Raw genomic sequence first — 15975 nt, forward strand, 5'->3', positions numbered from 1 at the left:
TTCCCTCTTTTTAGTTAATGCCTAAGCCCCATAGATCCTGTCTCCTTACTACCTCTCCAGCACCTCCCCTTCTCTACACCCCGTAGCGGTGCTTTGTCCTGAGCATCGTGCTCATTCACATGGACCAGGGAAACGACCTTCCAACTGAGCCCTCTGCTCTGGTCTCCACCCCTCAAATTTTTTCTCCATTTTAATGAAATGCACGCTGAATATTTATCTTTCTCCATCTTAAAACTGGCCAGTGGCTTTCTGTGGCCCTCAGGATCAGGTACAGATTCCTTCTTTCTCCATGGCCTGGAATTCCGTGAGCCGGCCAGTTGCTCTCTCCTTCTCCCCTCTCCTCTGCGATCTCTCCGCCAACAGGGGCAAACTCAGAGGCCGTCCGCGACTGGCAGGACCCTGGTGGGGTCTGTGGTGAGGGATTGCTGAGCCTAAAGACACCCACATTCAAGTTTGTAACAACACTCATCTGCCCCCTTGGCTGCCTCCCATTTTGCCCTCACCTCCTTCACCTGCAATGACTCTCTCTTCAAGATTCAGCTCGAGTATCACTTCCTCTGAAAGCCTTCCCTGAGAGCCTTCTTCTCCTTCCTCAGGCTCCCCAAACACCGTGTGCCTGCCTCCTTCACACAACTTTGTACCCTTCCTGGACAATGTTTGCATTTTTCTTCTTTAAATAGTCCAGGATTTTGGAGGCCAGGGAATTTTTTTTTTTTTTCTGTGTTTCTCCAGGACCTAGAGAGTCAATAACTATTATTTGAATTACAGAAGAAATATATGAAAGGCAAGAATTTCAGGTGGATTGATATCTCTTCCCTTCTTTCAGTATAAATGAATCACTAATTTTAATTGGGATTATGCCCAAATGACTCTCAGTAACGAAAACAAATTGTATAAGTGAATTCTGTCCATGGTGAATTTTTTGTAGATAACTGCATGTGAAATGAACATCCTAGTAAGGATAGTATCTTGTAAAATTGAGAAGCAAGGTTGTACAGAGCTTAAATGCTAAAGGCAGGTAATCTAGGCTGAACAAAAGAGAGTAGAATGCATAGTTTCTTATTAATATTTATGCTAAACTGTTATTCAAATTAACAAAATAGACAGTAATCCTTCCCTTCTATGGAGTTAAAAGTTTCCAGTAACCTTAATCTTTGGAGGGATAGCCAAGATCCTTGAAATGGGCACCTCTTCTGTGGGGTCTTGGCTTGGTCTTGTCTTAATCCTTTTTTGTCTGTTGCAGTCCTTGCATGCTAAGTGGATGGGTTATATGTAGAAATTATAAAAGAGCCTTTCATACCTTCTCATAAAAGGTAATGACTCTATTTTATGTAAAATACAAGCAATAGCAGTTAGGTCACTTTTTGCACACGGATTAGAAATCAAAATTCCAAAGGGAGAGCTGATACAGCATTGAGAAGTGATAACCTGGTGATGCAGAGACAAAAGCAACCTGTGGTTTTGTAGTGCAATACAGTGAGTGATATTTGTAGTGACTGTGACTTACAAAGAAGAGATAAAATCATATTCATATGGATGGTATTTAAGAAAATTAGAAAATATACAAATAATTTTGTCCTGATGATTAAAATATAGATAGTTCTGGGCTTTAAGCCAGTATGCTTCAGTAAGCAGGAAATTATATTTATTTAGACATTTAATTGCCTGCAAATGTCAGATGAATGAAAAGTTATTGCGATCAGAAGAAAATATCAAAGATAGAACCTAAATCATAAAATTGTAATACAGAAAGCTCATTGATTGATTTACTTATCCAGCAAGCACTTAGTAAGCATTATTCTATGTCTGGGCATGGCCAGATAAGCCACAGAAATCAAGTAAGGAAGACCCTTAAATAGTTTTATAACTTTAGCCTGTTAAAATATGAACCTTAACTTCCTTCTATTCCTTCCTCTATTTTATGATGCTGTTCATTTAACTTTTAAACACCTTTAAAGACACTTTCTAAAACTTTTTAATGAAAAAAATAATCAAACCAAAATGTTGTCCAAATACTGTTTGTATGGAGAGCTTGGAGTTTGGAGTAATATGTAGAGCCTAAGAAGAGTGGAGTAGCAATTGCTTAAGTTGGCAGTTTCCACCTTTGAGGCCAGGGCCCAGTTAGGTGGGAAAAATTCCCATGGAAGGTGCATGGATGGGTGGGTCTCAGAGATTGGGTTACCTGGGAGGGGCATGGTGGCAGCAGAATGTTGCCAAAGCAGAAAGATAAGGGTGTAATCAGGGACATAGCCAAATTTGCCATACGACAGGGTTAAAAAGAGTGTATAATATTAGGTTGAACGTCAAGGTCACTGACTGGGACAGTCAAGAGTATTTGAACAAGGAAAGGGCAGGAAACTGACAGGGTGGTTCAGAAATTCAACACCAAATATTGGGGTCAGAGTCCAGGCTCTGTGCTGGGTTTAAAGAGAACTACCTGTAAGCTTGGGAGAAAGTGAAGCATACTGTGAGATCACCCATTAACTTTTACCTTTTGTCTCATTTTCATTTTTTGTTCTTGGGCTTAGTATCTTACATTTCTGGATCAGCTTTCAGAGAAAATGAAATTGGACCAGATGGCTGCTGAACTTGGTTTTGACATGCGCCTGGATGTAGTTTTAGCTCGTACAGAGCAGCTGGTCCGTCTCGAGAGCAATGCAGTCATTGAAAGCAAGACCGTTGCCTACAATTTGCAGAGAAAGGTAGGGGATATTAAAACTTGCTAGCTCTGAGAGAAGGAATTTCTGAAAAACCCAAATATTGAAAAATAACTTACCCCCACCATATTTACCAGAGTGGCTAGGAAATATATTATAAAATAAGTATTTAGGATTTGAGGCTCAATTTCAACTCTGAAGAATAGGTAAGTGTATCTATCACCTAAGGTTATGTTTCACTGTGAGTATCAGAGAGCCTGAATAACAGTGGCTTAAACAAGCAATGTTTTTTTTTTTTTTTCTCTTCTTACACAAATTCTTGGAGATAGGCAGCTTAGGGCTGGTGTGGCAGCTCTGCTCTGTAAAGTCTTCAAGGAACCAGGCTCATTTCAGCTCATTAATTTCCCATCCCTAGGGTGGTCCTTATCTTCATGGTCAAAATAGGACCATCATATCTGTGTTCTAGGCAAAAGCGAGGAAAAGGATGAGGAAGAGGGATACAAAAGAATATGCAAGAGGTGTCTTTTGAAAAAGGCTCCCAGAATTTGCTGCAAGAACTATATATCCCATGGCCAGAATCTGTTCTGATGGTCAAACCTAGCTGCAAGGGAGGCTTGCATAGGTAGCCTTTTTTCTGGGTAGCCATTTGCCTAAATGGCTAAAAAAAACCCCACAGTTTCTATTACTTTGGAAGAAGAGGAGAACTGGGAAAACATCTAGCAGTTTCTGCCTCCATAAGCTGGAAAGTAGAGAGCGAAGGGCTTACTTTTCATTCATTCAAAGGAAGAGTTAGAAAGAGTTTAGACTAAATTAATGAATAGATGAAAGGGATAAAATGTAATCATTACTCATATAATCATGGTATTGGGGAAAGAAATAGGAAAACACAGATGTTTTCTTATAATAGTTCTTAGAAAATTCTATGGTAGAATTGTAGTGTAGAGTCTGTGTAATGAATCACATCTGGGTTCCCAATTAGGCTCCATTAAGCTGTGTGACCTTGGACAAATCATACACCTCTCTGTCTCTATTTCCTCATATTGAAGATGGGGATGATATCTACCCCAAGGGGTTGTTAGTTTTCAATAAATAACATTCTTGAAATCTTGGCTCATAGAAGATACTTTATTCATATTTGGCCTCTTCTCCATTGACTGCATCTTGAGAAATATTTTATAAAAGATAGCAGACAAGCCCTATTACTGTCAGACACATTAAATTGAGCTTTCTGAAGTTCTCAATAATTGATCTATTTTGTCCATATCCAATCCCATTCTTTTTTAAGAATTATATAATTATTAAAATTACCAGTGTTCAGAACTTACCAGTGTACATTGCAATAAAGAGGAATTTGCCATGAAGAAGCTCATGAAAGGGATTTTGGTTAGGGAAATACTAAAAGTGATCTGGGCACGGACATAGCTGCCAGTGTGAGTCAGGATTCTTTTTTTTTTTTTATTTTCAATTTAAAATTTTTTTATTTCAGCATATTATGGGGGTACAAATGTTTAGGTTATATATATTGCCCTTGCCCCACCCGAGTCAGAGCTTCAAGCATGTCCATCCCCCAGATGGTGTGCACTACACCCATTAGGTGTGTATATACCCATCCCTTCCTCCCCACTCCCATCTGTCTGACACCCGATGAATGTTATTACTGTATGTGCACTTAAGTGTTGATCAGTTAATACCAATTTGATGGTGAGTACATGTGGTGCTTGTTTTTCCATTCTTGGGATACTTCACTTAGTAGAATGGGTTCCAGCTCTATCCAGGATAATACAAGAGGTGCTAGATCACCATTGTTTTTTGTGACTGAGTAGAACTCCATGGTATACATATATCACAATTTATTAATCGACTCATGTATTGATGGGCACTTGGGTTGTTCGCACGTCTTTGCAATTGTGAATTGTACTGCAATAACCATTCAAGTTCAGGTGTCTTTTTGATAAAATGACTTCTTTTCCATTGAGTATATAACCCAGTAGTGGGATTGCTAGACTGAACAGTAGGTCTACTTTTAGTTCTTTGAGAAATCTCCATACTGTTTTCCAGAGGGGTTGTACTAATTTGCAGTCCCACCAGCAGTGTATAAGTGTTCCTTTCTCCCTGCATCCACACCAGCATCTATTGTTTTTAGACTTTTTAATAAAAGCCATTCTAGCAGGAGTAAGGTGATATCTCATTGTGGTTTTAATTTGCATTTCCCTGATGATTAGTGATGTTGAGCACATTTTTATGTTTCTTGGCCATTTGTCTATCTTCTTTTGAAAAACTTCTGTTCATGTCTTTCACTCATTTTTTAATGGGGTTGTTTGGGGGTTTTTGTTTTTCTTGCTGATTTGTTTGAGTTCTTTGTAGATTCTGGATATTGGCCCTTTATCAGATGTATAGATGAGGCAGGATTCTTAATGCGGCATTTCAGTAAGTGCTTCTGACACGTTACAAACGCAGAGTAGATAACGAGGGAAAATGTGACGATCTTCAGCTGGAACATTCAGTAATTCTACGTGATTCTAATATTTGTAACTGACGACAGAGGTTCTGTACTTAATATTCCACTCACTAATTATGACATGTGGAGCCCAGGAAGATTTTTTTTTTTTTCCTCTTATAGTCCGTAGTCGTTTTCTAAAAATCGCTCTAATTTCCTTTGTCAAATTTGATTGCCAGTGATAAATGATGTTTGAGGACCTGTTTCCTGCTTGGTTTGTGGTTCTTACAGGCCAGACATGTAACAAAGACACCAATGAACTTTCATGAAGTCCCTTTTATTTCTAAGATTTTAAATATATAAGAAAAGTTTTCTTAAAAATCTCTTTGATATATCTTACTTTGTTTTTTTTTTTTTTTTTTTTTTTTTTTTGAGACAGAGTCTCACTTTGTTGCCCAGGCTAGAGTGAGTGCCGTGGCATCAGCCTAGCTCACAGCAACCTCAAACTCCTGGGCTCAAGCTATCCTCCTGCCTCAGCCTCCCGAGTAGCTGGGACTACAGGCATGCACCACTATGCCCGGCTAATTTTTCTATATATATATTTTTAGTTGTCCATATAATTTTTTTCTATTTTTAGTAGAGACGGGGTCTCACTCTTGCTCAGGCTGGTCTCGAACTCCTGACCTTGAGCGATCCACCCGCCTCGGCCTCCCAGAGTGCTAGGATTACAGGCGTGAGCCACCGCGCCCAGCCAATATATCTTACTTTGAAAATATATTAACTTTCATGTAGGGGGCCACTCAGTCAGTTCTAAGAGATTGACATTAGCAAGTCTACATTTATAATATGAATTTGTATCCTGTCTTGTTTCAGAAAACACCAGTTCATCTCATTGTGGCCATTAGACGTTGGGAGGATTTTGTCTCTCTGTCTTATTATATTCTGCTCTTGATAAGCCCATTTTAGTAGTCTTAAAAGTAATTTCACATTTTTATTATTATGCATATAATGTTGGAGAGAATCACATGTTGAAAGCCAACTCCTCTGCCATTTTCTGTGGCTGTTTTGTCTCATACTTTGCAGCTACAAAATTAATTCTTGGAAAAGGTATGAATAAAAAAATGCAGCCAGGAAAAGAAACTCAATGACCTTTTTTGATGGCTTACAAATGAGTCTTATTGAAGTGTAGATGAAGATCAACATTATCTGGGTAATTCACTTATATTTACTGACTGTTCAATTATTATTATTATTATTTTAAAAAAATCCCTGTTTGTATCAAACCAGCTAAAGACTCAGAAAGAAAGACTGGAGAGCAAAGAACTGCACATGAACCTGCTCCGGCAGAAAATAGTCCAGTTGGAGGAGGAGAAGCAGGTGCGCACAGCCTTGGCCGTGGAGAGGGATGAAGCACATCTCACCACGAGGAAGTTACAGAAGAAGGTGGAGAGGCTGCAGAGGGAGCTGAGCCAATGTCAAGAATCAAACACTGAGCTCAAAGCCAAACTGGCTGACACCAGTGAGCTTAAGGCAAGGGCTTGGCTTCATTTCCTTATTGCTTTTTGCTAGTTACCATCAAAGTTTATGCAAAAGAATAGTAGCCTTGTAATAGGCACACCAGAAAAAGAAAGATGAAAACTTCCTCCAATTTTCTAGAGTTGTGGGGAAAATGTAAAAATCACACAAATCAGAGTACATATCTCTCTACTTTTTGATATAGGCATTTATTGTCATAAATTTTCCTCTCAGTACTGCTTTTACTGTATCCCATAAATTTTGGTGTGTGGTATTTCCATTTTTGTTTCAAGAATTTTTCTTAATTTTTTCATTGACCCATTGTCATTGTATCCCTTTAGATATGGTAATATTTGCTTTATATTAATATATATGGGTTCTCCAGCATTGGTTGCACATACAAGGGTTGTCCGAAAAGTATCCAGCCATGTAGTATGTTCTCATTATATTAGCAATGGCTGGATACTTTCTGGATAGCCCTCGTATATTGAGAATTGTTATATACTCTCTTGCTGAATTGATCCCTTTATCATATAATGACCTTCTTTGTCTCTTTTACTATTTTTGACTTAAAGTTTGTTTTATATGTTATAAGTATAGCTACTCCTGCTTGCTTTTGGTTTCCATTTGCAGGGAATATTTTCTTCCATTTCTTTACTTTCAGTCTGTATGTGTCTTTCCAGGTGAAGTGAGTTTTTTTGTAGGTAGCATGTAGTTGGATCATGTTTTTTTCCTCCATTCAGCCTGTCTGTATCTTTTAAGTGGAAAATTTAATCTATTTACATTCAACGTTATTATTGATATGTGAGATTTTGTTCCTGTCATATTGTTAATTGTTTTCTGGATGTTTTGTATATCCTCTGTTCCTTTCTTTCTCTCTTCTTGTTTATCATTGCAGTTTGTTGGTTTTCTGTAGTGGTATCATTTGAGTTCTTTACTCTTCCTGATTTGTGTGTTTGCTTTACCAGTGAGTTTTATACTTTGGTGTGTTTTCATGATGGTAGTTTAGGACTCCCTTAAGAATTTCTTGTAAGACTGGTCTAGTGGTGATGAATTCCCTCAGTTTTTGCTTGTCTGTGAAATACTTTATATCTCCTTCATTAATGAAGGATAACTTTGCTGAGTACAGTATTCTTGGTTGTTAGGGTTTTTTTTTTTTCTTTTCAGCACTTTGAATATATCATCCCATTCTCTCCTGTCCTCTAAGTTTTCTGATGAGAAATCTTCTGTTTGTCTGTTTGTCTTGTTTGTCTCAAATTTTCTGTTTGTTTGTAAGTGACTAGATGGGATTTCTTTTGTTGTTTATAGAATTCTCTCTTTGTCTTTGAGTTTTGACAGTTTGACTATAATGCAGAGAGGACCTCTTTGGGTTGAATATAATTTGGGATATTTGAGCTTCCTGTATCTGGCTGTCCATATCTGCCCCAAGACTTGGGAAGTTTTCAACCATTATTCCATTTAATAGGTTTTTCCCCCCTTCCTCTACTTCTTCTTCTGTAAGTTCCATTATGTGAATATTTGTTCACTTAATGGTGCTCCATATGTCATGTAAGCTTTCTTCATTGTTTTTCATTCTTTTTTCTTTTCTTTTTTGTCTGACTGGGTTATTTTAAAAGACTTGTTTTTAAATTTAGAAATTCTTTCTTCTGCTTGATCTAGTCTTTTGTTAAAGTGTTGTTATGTTTTTTATTTTATTCATTGGATTCTTGAGTTCGAAGATTTCTGTTTGATCCCTTTTTAAATGATATCTGTGTCTTTGTTCAATTTTTCATTTAGATCATGAACTGTTTTCTTTTTTGTTGCCTTTTCATGTATATTGTTTCCCTATGTTGATATCTGTGTATCTGGTAGAACAATCATTTCTTCCAGTTCTATGGTTTAGCTTTCATAGGAAAGACTTTTTTTTTTCCCTGTAGATATGTCCAATAGTGTTGCTTGGGTAGGGTGCTTTGGCTTTGTTTCTGGGTAGGCACAGTAGTGTAGTCACCATATGATTTCTTTGTTTGTAGTCAGTGTTAGCAGTGTCTGTGAGTGCCTCAGTGTCCTTGGCTGTGGCTGTTTGTAGAGGCTGTGGCTCAGCTTTGCTGGGGTGGAAGACATTGGGTTGGCCAATCCTTGGGTCCCTGGGTGGCACATACAGACATTGGACAGCCCCCTCACTGGAGGGGGTGGCATTGCCAGTAGGGGTGGCAATAGTCCCTGGGTGGGTGGCTTTCAGACTCTGGGGCGTGTGTACTTTGGCCTCCTCTGTCCTGGGTGAAGACTCTATGCCATGCTGTAGCATTCCTAGGGAGTGCAGGCAAATCAGCATGAATTCCCTCTGTGGAATAATGCCGTCCTGTGAACTCCAGGCAGCTCCTTATCCTGGGTTCGGGTCCTGTTAGGTCTATGGGCCTCTCTTGTAACTAGGATTGCAGGTGTCTGTGGTATGAATATGGACTTCTGGGGATCTACCACTTATCTTTTCCCTACAATGAGGTGTCCCACTTGGCTGTGAACCAGTTCTGGCCAGCTGCTTTGCTTCCCTCTCTCTGCTGCCATCTTGAGCCTCTGTGCCTCATAGTGTCTCTGTGTCTTGCTGAATTCCAGTGTTCTTCCTTAGAAACCGTATTCAACATGTAGCTATCTATTTGTTGTTTTGGTCCTTCTTTGTGGAAGAGGTGGATGCTGGGTCTGGAGTCAGCCAATTTCATGATTTCTGTTACTTAGTAAAATCTTTGTGGTCTTCTTCAGGGAGGGTTACAGCTTCTATTTGGGCCATGGGGAGACTCCCCCACTTTGTTGTCCCTCCCCATTCAGGGAGCTTGTGCACAGTGCCTGGCTCCTTTTGGGTGGTGTTTTCAATGCAGCTTCTTGAAACTCTCCAACTGGAGAATTTAGATCTTCTGGGGAAGCCAACACATCAGATTTTAAATTTAATTACCTTCCCTTTCAGGGCCTTTGGCCCTTATAACATGAGAGAGAGTTGTTCAGTAGGTTTTAAAATGTATTCCCTTAGGAAGCAGACAGTAGATACAGTGTTTACTGAAAGTGGAGCACACTTGGAACGTTCTCCATCCTTGCTAGGGTCTGAGTGGCACATCAATCTTGTTTATGACCAGTTCTGTCCAATTGGAAAAGAAAATTAGGGACATAGTCTCTTACTGAACTCTGGGTTGGCTCTGGGAAGTTCCCTTAGGCATATTTAAGAAACCAACTTACTCCCAGGAATCTGTTGTTGGGTTTGACTTTAGGAGGCTGAGGCCTTCGTCATGCCGCTGGCTCCCAGTTCTGTCCTGGTGGCTTGGCTCAGAACTCTACTGTTTGCTCTTGCTTCCTGACAACAAGAACTCAGGCAGCCCTGAGGATTGTGATAAAGTTTCATATTTTTCAGCAATAAATTCTTCTCATTAGGACTTGATTTCATAAGCTTGTATTTCTCCAAGTTGTGTTCCATCCCCTTTGGTAGATAGCCCACAGTAAATGTTTTCTCAGTCTGAAAAGAAGGGATGAATGTATCTCTTCTTCCATTAGTATAAGGTCTTGAATCCAGCACACCAGTTCTAACAATCTTTCCGTTTTGCCACAGATTTTCCCTGCAGCAGTGAGATAGTTTGCATGTGAAGGGAATCTGTTTGTTTTAAATGGAGGTAACTTTGTTTTAAACATTGATATTTATTTAATCAATGTAATGTCCTCAATTTGTAAAATGTTTGATAGTCTACAGAGTATATTATTTTGAGCAGTATATGTCTATAATTTATAAATACATATACATATGTATTAAAAAATTTTTACTAACAGAATCCATGATCAATACATTCCATTTCCCAACTTCTTGTCTTGAAAAATTTGAAGTCTATGGAACAATTGCAAAAATAATATAGTAGATATTCTTTTAGCCTTCAGATAGATTGTTAACATTTTACTGATTACTATATTTTGCCTAATGAGGGGGTGGGGAGAGAAAGAGAAAGAGAAAGGGAGAGAGAGAGAGATTGATTTTAGTTTTGCCAAACCATTTGGGAATAAGTTGCAAATATCTTGACACTTCATCCCTAAATACCTTCCCATGCGTCTCAAGGGCATTCTTCTACATGAGCACAATATAATCATCACACTCATGGATTCACATTAACAAGACCCTGATAAACTGGTATCTAATATACAGTCCATATCACATAAGGCTTTAGATAACTTGCTATCCATAAATGATCTCCAAGGCCAGCCTCTGCAGACCTGCTGTTAGTAGGTGGCATTTCCTTGTCTTAAACGTCTACTCTACTGGTGCCATTTCATTGACTCCAGTGCTCACTGAGAATCCTTTTCCCCAGCTGTTGGCATTTTACATTTTATGTCTGCATATTTCCCAAGCTGCAGCAGTTCTTATGCTGTCTTTTTTCTTTCTTTCTTTTTCTATTTCAGAGTATTACGGGGGTATAAATGCTTTGGTTACATAAATTGCCTTTATAGCACCCAACAAGTGTGCCCATCCCACAGACAGTGTGCACTGTGTCTGTTAGGTGTGGATTTACCCATCCCCTCCTCCCCCAGCCCACCTGCCCAACACCCTATCAATGTTACTTCCCATATGTGCGCATTAGTTTTGATCAATTAGTACCAATTTGATGGTGAGTACATGTGGTGCTTGTTTTTCCATTCCTGTGATCCTTCCCGTAGACAAATGGGCTCCAGCACCATCCAGGATAATACAATAGGTAGTTCATCATTTTTTTTTTTAATGGCTGAGTAGTACTCCATGGTATACATATACCACAGTTTGTTAATCCACTCATGTATTGATGGGCACTTGGGTTGTTTCCACATCTTTGCACTTGTGCTGCTATAAACATTTGAATGCAGATGTCTTTTTTATAGAATGTGTTTTCTTCCCTTTGGGTAGATACTCAGTAGTGGGATTGCTGGATCAAATGGTAGTTCTACTTTTAGTTCTTTGAGGTATCTCCATACTACTTTCCACAGTGGTTGCACTAGTTTGCAGTCCCAACAACAGTGTATGAGTGTTCCTATCTCTCTGCATCCACACCAACATTTATTGTTTTGGGACTTTTTGATAAAAGCCATTCTCACTGGATTTAAGTGATATTTCATTGTGGTTTTGATTTGCATTTCCCTGATGATTAGAGATATTGACCATTTTTTCATATATTTGTTAGCCATTAGTCTATCTTCTTTTGAAAAGTCTCTCTTCATGTCCTTTGCCCACTTTTTAATGGGGTTGTTTGATTTTTTTCTTGCTGATTTTTTTAAGTTCTATATAGATTCTAGTTATCAGCCCTTTATCAGATGTATAGCATGCAAATAGTAATCGTAAGTCCCATAGTTGTTGTTAGTTTACCCAAAGGATTTTGTCCCCTCTGGATGGAGCCAGTTCAATGAACCTCTCTAAGCATGTCTGCATCAGCCTCATCTCTAGAGGAAAAAGATGTCTTAGTGCAGGGGTGGGGAACATTTTCATGTTGGAAAGCCCCATTAATTTAGCTGTAATCAAAAAGGCTGCTTTCAAGCAACTTCAATTAGAAGTTAAAAATGTAGATTATTTTGTAAAAGTCTAACTACTAGGTACTAATAGTTTCAAAAAATGAAAACTGTTAATTTTAAAGTTAACTAACTTTTTAATGACCATGTTGTGTCTGATTTTTGTTGGAAAGTATTTGAATATTTGGTTGCAGCAGGGAGGTCCACAGTTTCAGTTGATCCTCTAGATGGGTATCAGTCATTTATGACCTTAAGGGAGTCTTGATTTGGGTTAGGTAGGAGAATGTAGATACACAGCAATAAGTGGTTAAAAGCAAGACAGTGTTTTTTGGGCATATTGCTGAAAGCGTGGGTATTCTACCACATTTTTCCATATTTCAACTGGATCTTTCTTAGCATCAAACATGACTTTAAAATGTCATCTACTGAGAGCTCAATAAATTCCATCTGCAAGTTCTTTAGGTGCCTTGGTAATATCAACTAGGTGAGGCTGAAATGCTAATTTGAATGTGATGTCATGATTCTCAAGGTCAGTGAACCTTTCATTGTATTCTCCAATTAACAGGTGTATAACAGCTACATATTCTCCAAATGATTCACATATATCGTCTTGCTCATCAATGACCATTGCTAACTGGGGAAAATGTTCATCTGATATTTCCTTTTGAAGAAATAGTGTTTTGAAAAAAGATAGTTCTTTTGAAATGCTTGAATTTTTTTGCCACATATCATATATAGACTTAGTTTACATTGCAAAGAAATATTCAAATCGTTTTGATTTGACATGATGCCACACAGAAATGCTGAATTCCTATAGAAATCTTCTTTCAATAATTCACATTGCTGATTCCATTCTTCGTAGAATTTAACTATCTGTTCTTGCAGAGGTAAAATTCTGGCTAACACCTGTCCCTGTGATAGCCAATGCACTTTAGAATGATATGGCAAATCCACACTGAATACCTCATCTTCAACTTTAGCATGTTACGAAATTGATGATGCCATGTTGCATTTGAATGAATATATATAGTAGTTAACAACACTTATATTAATAACTTGTTGCAAAGTGCCACTTAAAATAGTAGCTTTAGCACAGAGATTTTACTGATGCAAGATACAATGAAAAGAAATGAGAGCATCTGGATCTGTTAATACTTTTTAAAATCTGTGCAATAAACCCTTCATGTTTTCCTGTCATGGAAGTGCACCATCTATATATACACTACTATATTTACCAAATTCAGTCCAGTTTAAAGTTGTTGAAGATATCTATTCCCCGTTTTCTGTTCACAAGAGTGCCCGAAGTGAGTAACTCATCATAGCAAAGAAAACCTTCTGTTATGACCCAAATGAAGTATAAAACCTGTGCCGAGTCAGTAGTATCAGTTGACTCATCTAAAGCAGTTGAATAATGTATATTTTCCTTTTGAAGTATTGCATGAAGTTGTTCTGTTGAGTTGAAGGCTGATTCATGCTGCTGATCAGTTATGGTTCTCCTTGAAAGAGACAGTTGTTTGTACTTTGAAATGTTATTAGGACCCAAGCATCCTACAACTTCGACAATACATTCTTTCACAATTTCTACATCACTGAATGACTTCCCTTTTCTCCCGAGTATATAAGCTATTTTATAAGTTGCTTTAGGGGCATTATTTCCAGGTCTTATTGCTGCTTGAAAGAATTGTCTTTGCTTTTGTTTTTCATCTTTTAATTTCTGCAATACAACCTTTTGCACCTCTGCCTCTAATGTAAAATATCTGTGGTCCTTATGAGTGTTATAATGCTGATGAGCATTGAATTTCTTTGATGTTGATATTGCAGTATCAAAAAGCAAGCAAATCATCTTATCTTTAGCAGAAACAAGATAATATTGCAATTCCAATCCTCTTTAAAAAATCTGTTTTCTTCCTTCAGTGTTCTCTTGGTCTTCTTTGACATGATGGTCTATTAAGCAGACAGAATTAAAAAATACTGTCAAGCTGTGTAACTACTCAGAAATTCCACTTCAAACAGAAACACAGTGCACCATTGTCAAAAGCTGATAACTGACTGATGTACTCCACCGCCATAAATTTTTGCCAACCTGCCTCATGCGGTAGTGGCACCAGTCAGGGAGCGGGGGAGTTAGAACTAAATCATGAGCGCAGCAGCTGTCAATTTAGCCTTTATGGCTCACTAATGTTCTAATTGTGCTGGTCAATATGGGAGGATTATTTCGTTGAAACTTATTTTATTCTTTGGTATTTTAAATATGTTCATTTTGAAAATAAAAATATAAAAGATGAACAAAAATGTATTAATAAAAACAAAAGGATTTGTTCTGTAAAATCTGGATTCGGTCAAAAGGCTGCACTTAAGTTACCTAGAAGGCCACATGTGGTAAGGCTGCAGGTTCCCTACCCCCGTCTTAGTCTATAAAGGCAGCTACAACAAAATACCATAAACTGGGTAGCTTATGGATAACAGAAATTTATTTCTCAGTGTTCTGGAGGCTGGGAAGTTCAAGATAAGGGTTCCAGCAGATTCGATGTCTGGTGAAGGCCTGCTTCCTGGCTCATAGATGGCACCTTCTTGCTGGGTCCTCACGTGGTAGAAAAGGCAAGGTAGCTCTCTGGAGCATCTTTCATAAGGGCACTAATACCATTCATGAAGGCGCTGCCTAATCACCTTCCAAAGGCCCCCCATCACCTTGGGGTTTAGAATTGCAACATACAAATTTTGGAGGGGAGATGGACAAAAACATTCAGAACATAGCAAAAGAAATTTAATTTTTTAAGAAGTTGTGTGTGATATAGTAAATAAAAACTGGTTTCTAGTTAGGGTTCAGCAGGTCTTTGACTCAGGCTTCCTCAATTTAGTGAAGTCACATAAGACATTACAAATCTGATTTTCTATCTGGACACCCATATCCCAAGCCATCACACCTGCTCCATATCATGTCCTAATCTTAGCATAGTTGCTAGCATTTCCTCTGACTTTGTAGTGGGATAGTAAGAACCTTCAGAGTGTGGATTAGGTCAACTTGGGTGACAGTGAGACCCTATCAAAAAAAAAAAAAAAAACCCACAAACAAACAAAAAAGATCCTGTACAGCTTCTTAGAGGCAAGGACCACCCGCCCCTTCTTTGTTTGCTGTGGAACACAGTTGCCACCTTCAGACACTTCTTCTGAAAAACTGCCAGTGTATATTTTCCTCACAGCAGTCGTGAAGATTTGCTGAGGGGATTTTAAGTGGGGCTCCTCTGGGATACATTGTGAGAAGAGGAGACATTTCACTCTTCCTAACGTTTACATTGTGGGGATCACTCATTGGCAGGGGCAACAAATGCAAGTTGCTTTTGCTCTTGGAGCACGTAAGAGTGTGTGTGTACATACCAGCAGGCTTCACTGTAATATCTAACTCCGGAGTCATGCTGTCTACAATTGTATCTCATTGATTTTCCAAATGAGAGTACTCTGCTATGTTGTTGATAAACTATAACTGTCGTAAGACATGTTTTCTGTTCTTTATTCATAAAAAAGCTATGCAGTGAATTCTATTGACTTCTGATTTGTCTTGCTTATATAATTTTCCGAAATAAATACAAAAAAAAAAAACATTTTCGACATTCTCTTCACTTCTTAGATTAAAACTTTGGAACAGACCAAAGCCATTGAAGATCTAAATAAATCCAGAGACAAGCTGGAGAAAATGAAGGAGAAAGCTGAGAAAAAGCTAAAATCTGTCAAGTTAGAATTGGATACTACAGAGCATGAGGCAAAGGAGGATAAAGAAAGGGCCCGAAACATGATAGAGGTGGTAACCAGTGAAATGAAGACGCTAAAAAAATCTCTGGAAGAAGCAGAAAAGAGAGAAAAACGGGTGGGTATAAATCTGGTGGTGACACC

At 38.3% G+C, this 15975-nt stretch overlaps 1 protein-coding gene across 1 annotated transcript in view; it reads left to right on the forward strand.

Annotated features, from left to right (window-relative positions):
* The window catches only part of CCDC170 (coiled-coil domain containing 170), an 83855-nt gene that overhangs the window by 64636 nt on the left and 3244 nt on the right, over positions 1–15975 (forward strand). Inside the window, exons 10-12 of the mRNA XM_069489097.1 lie at positions 2529–2702; positions 6382–6624; positions 15713–15949. Of these exons, the coding sequence (XP_069345198.1) occupies positions 2529–2702; positions 6382–6624; positions 15713–15949 (654 nt within the window). The remainder of the gene's footprint in view (positions 1–2528; positions 2703–6381; positions 6625–15712; positions 15950–15975) is intronic.

This window comes from Eulemur rufifrons, chromosome 15 (genome assembly GCF_041146395.1).
Source record: "Eulemur rufifrons isolate Redbay chromosome 15, OSU_ERuf_1, whole genome shotgun sequence".
NCBI lineage: Eukaryota > Metazoa > Chordata > Mammalia > Primates > Lemuridae > Eulemur > Eulemur rufifrons.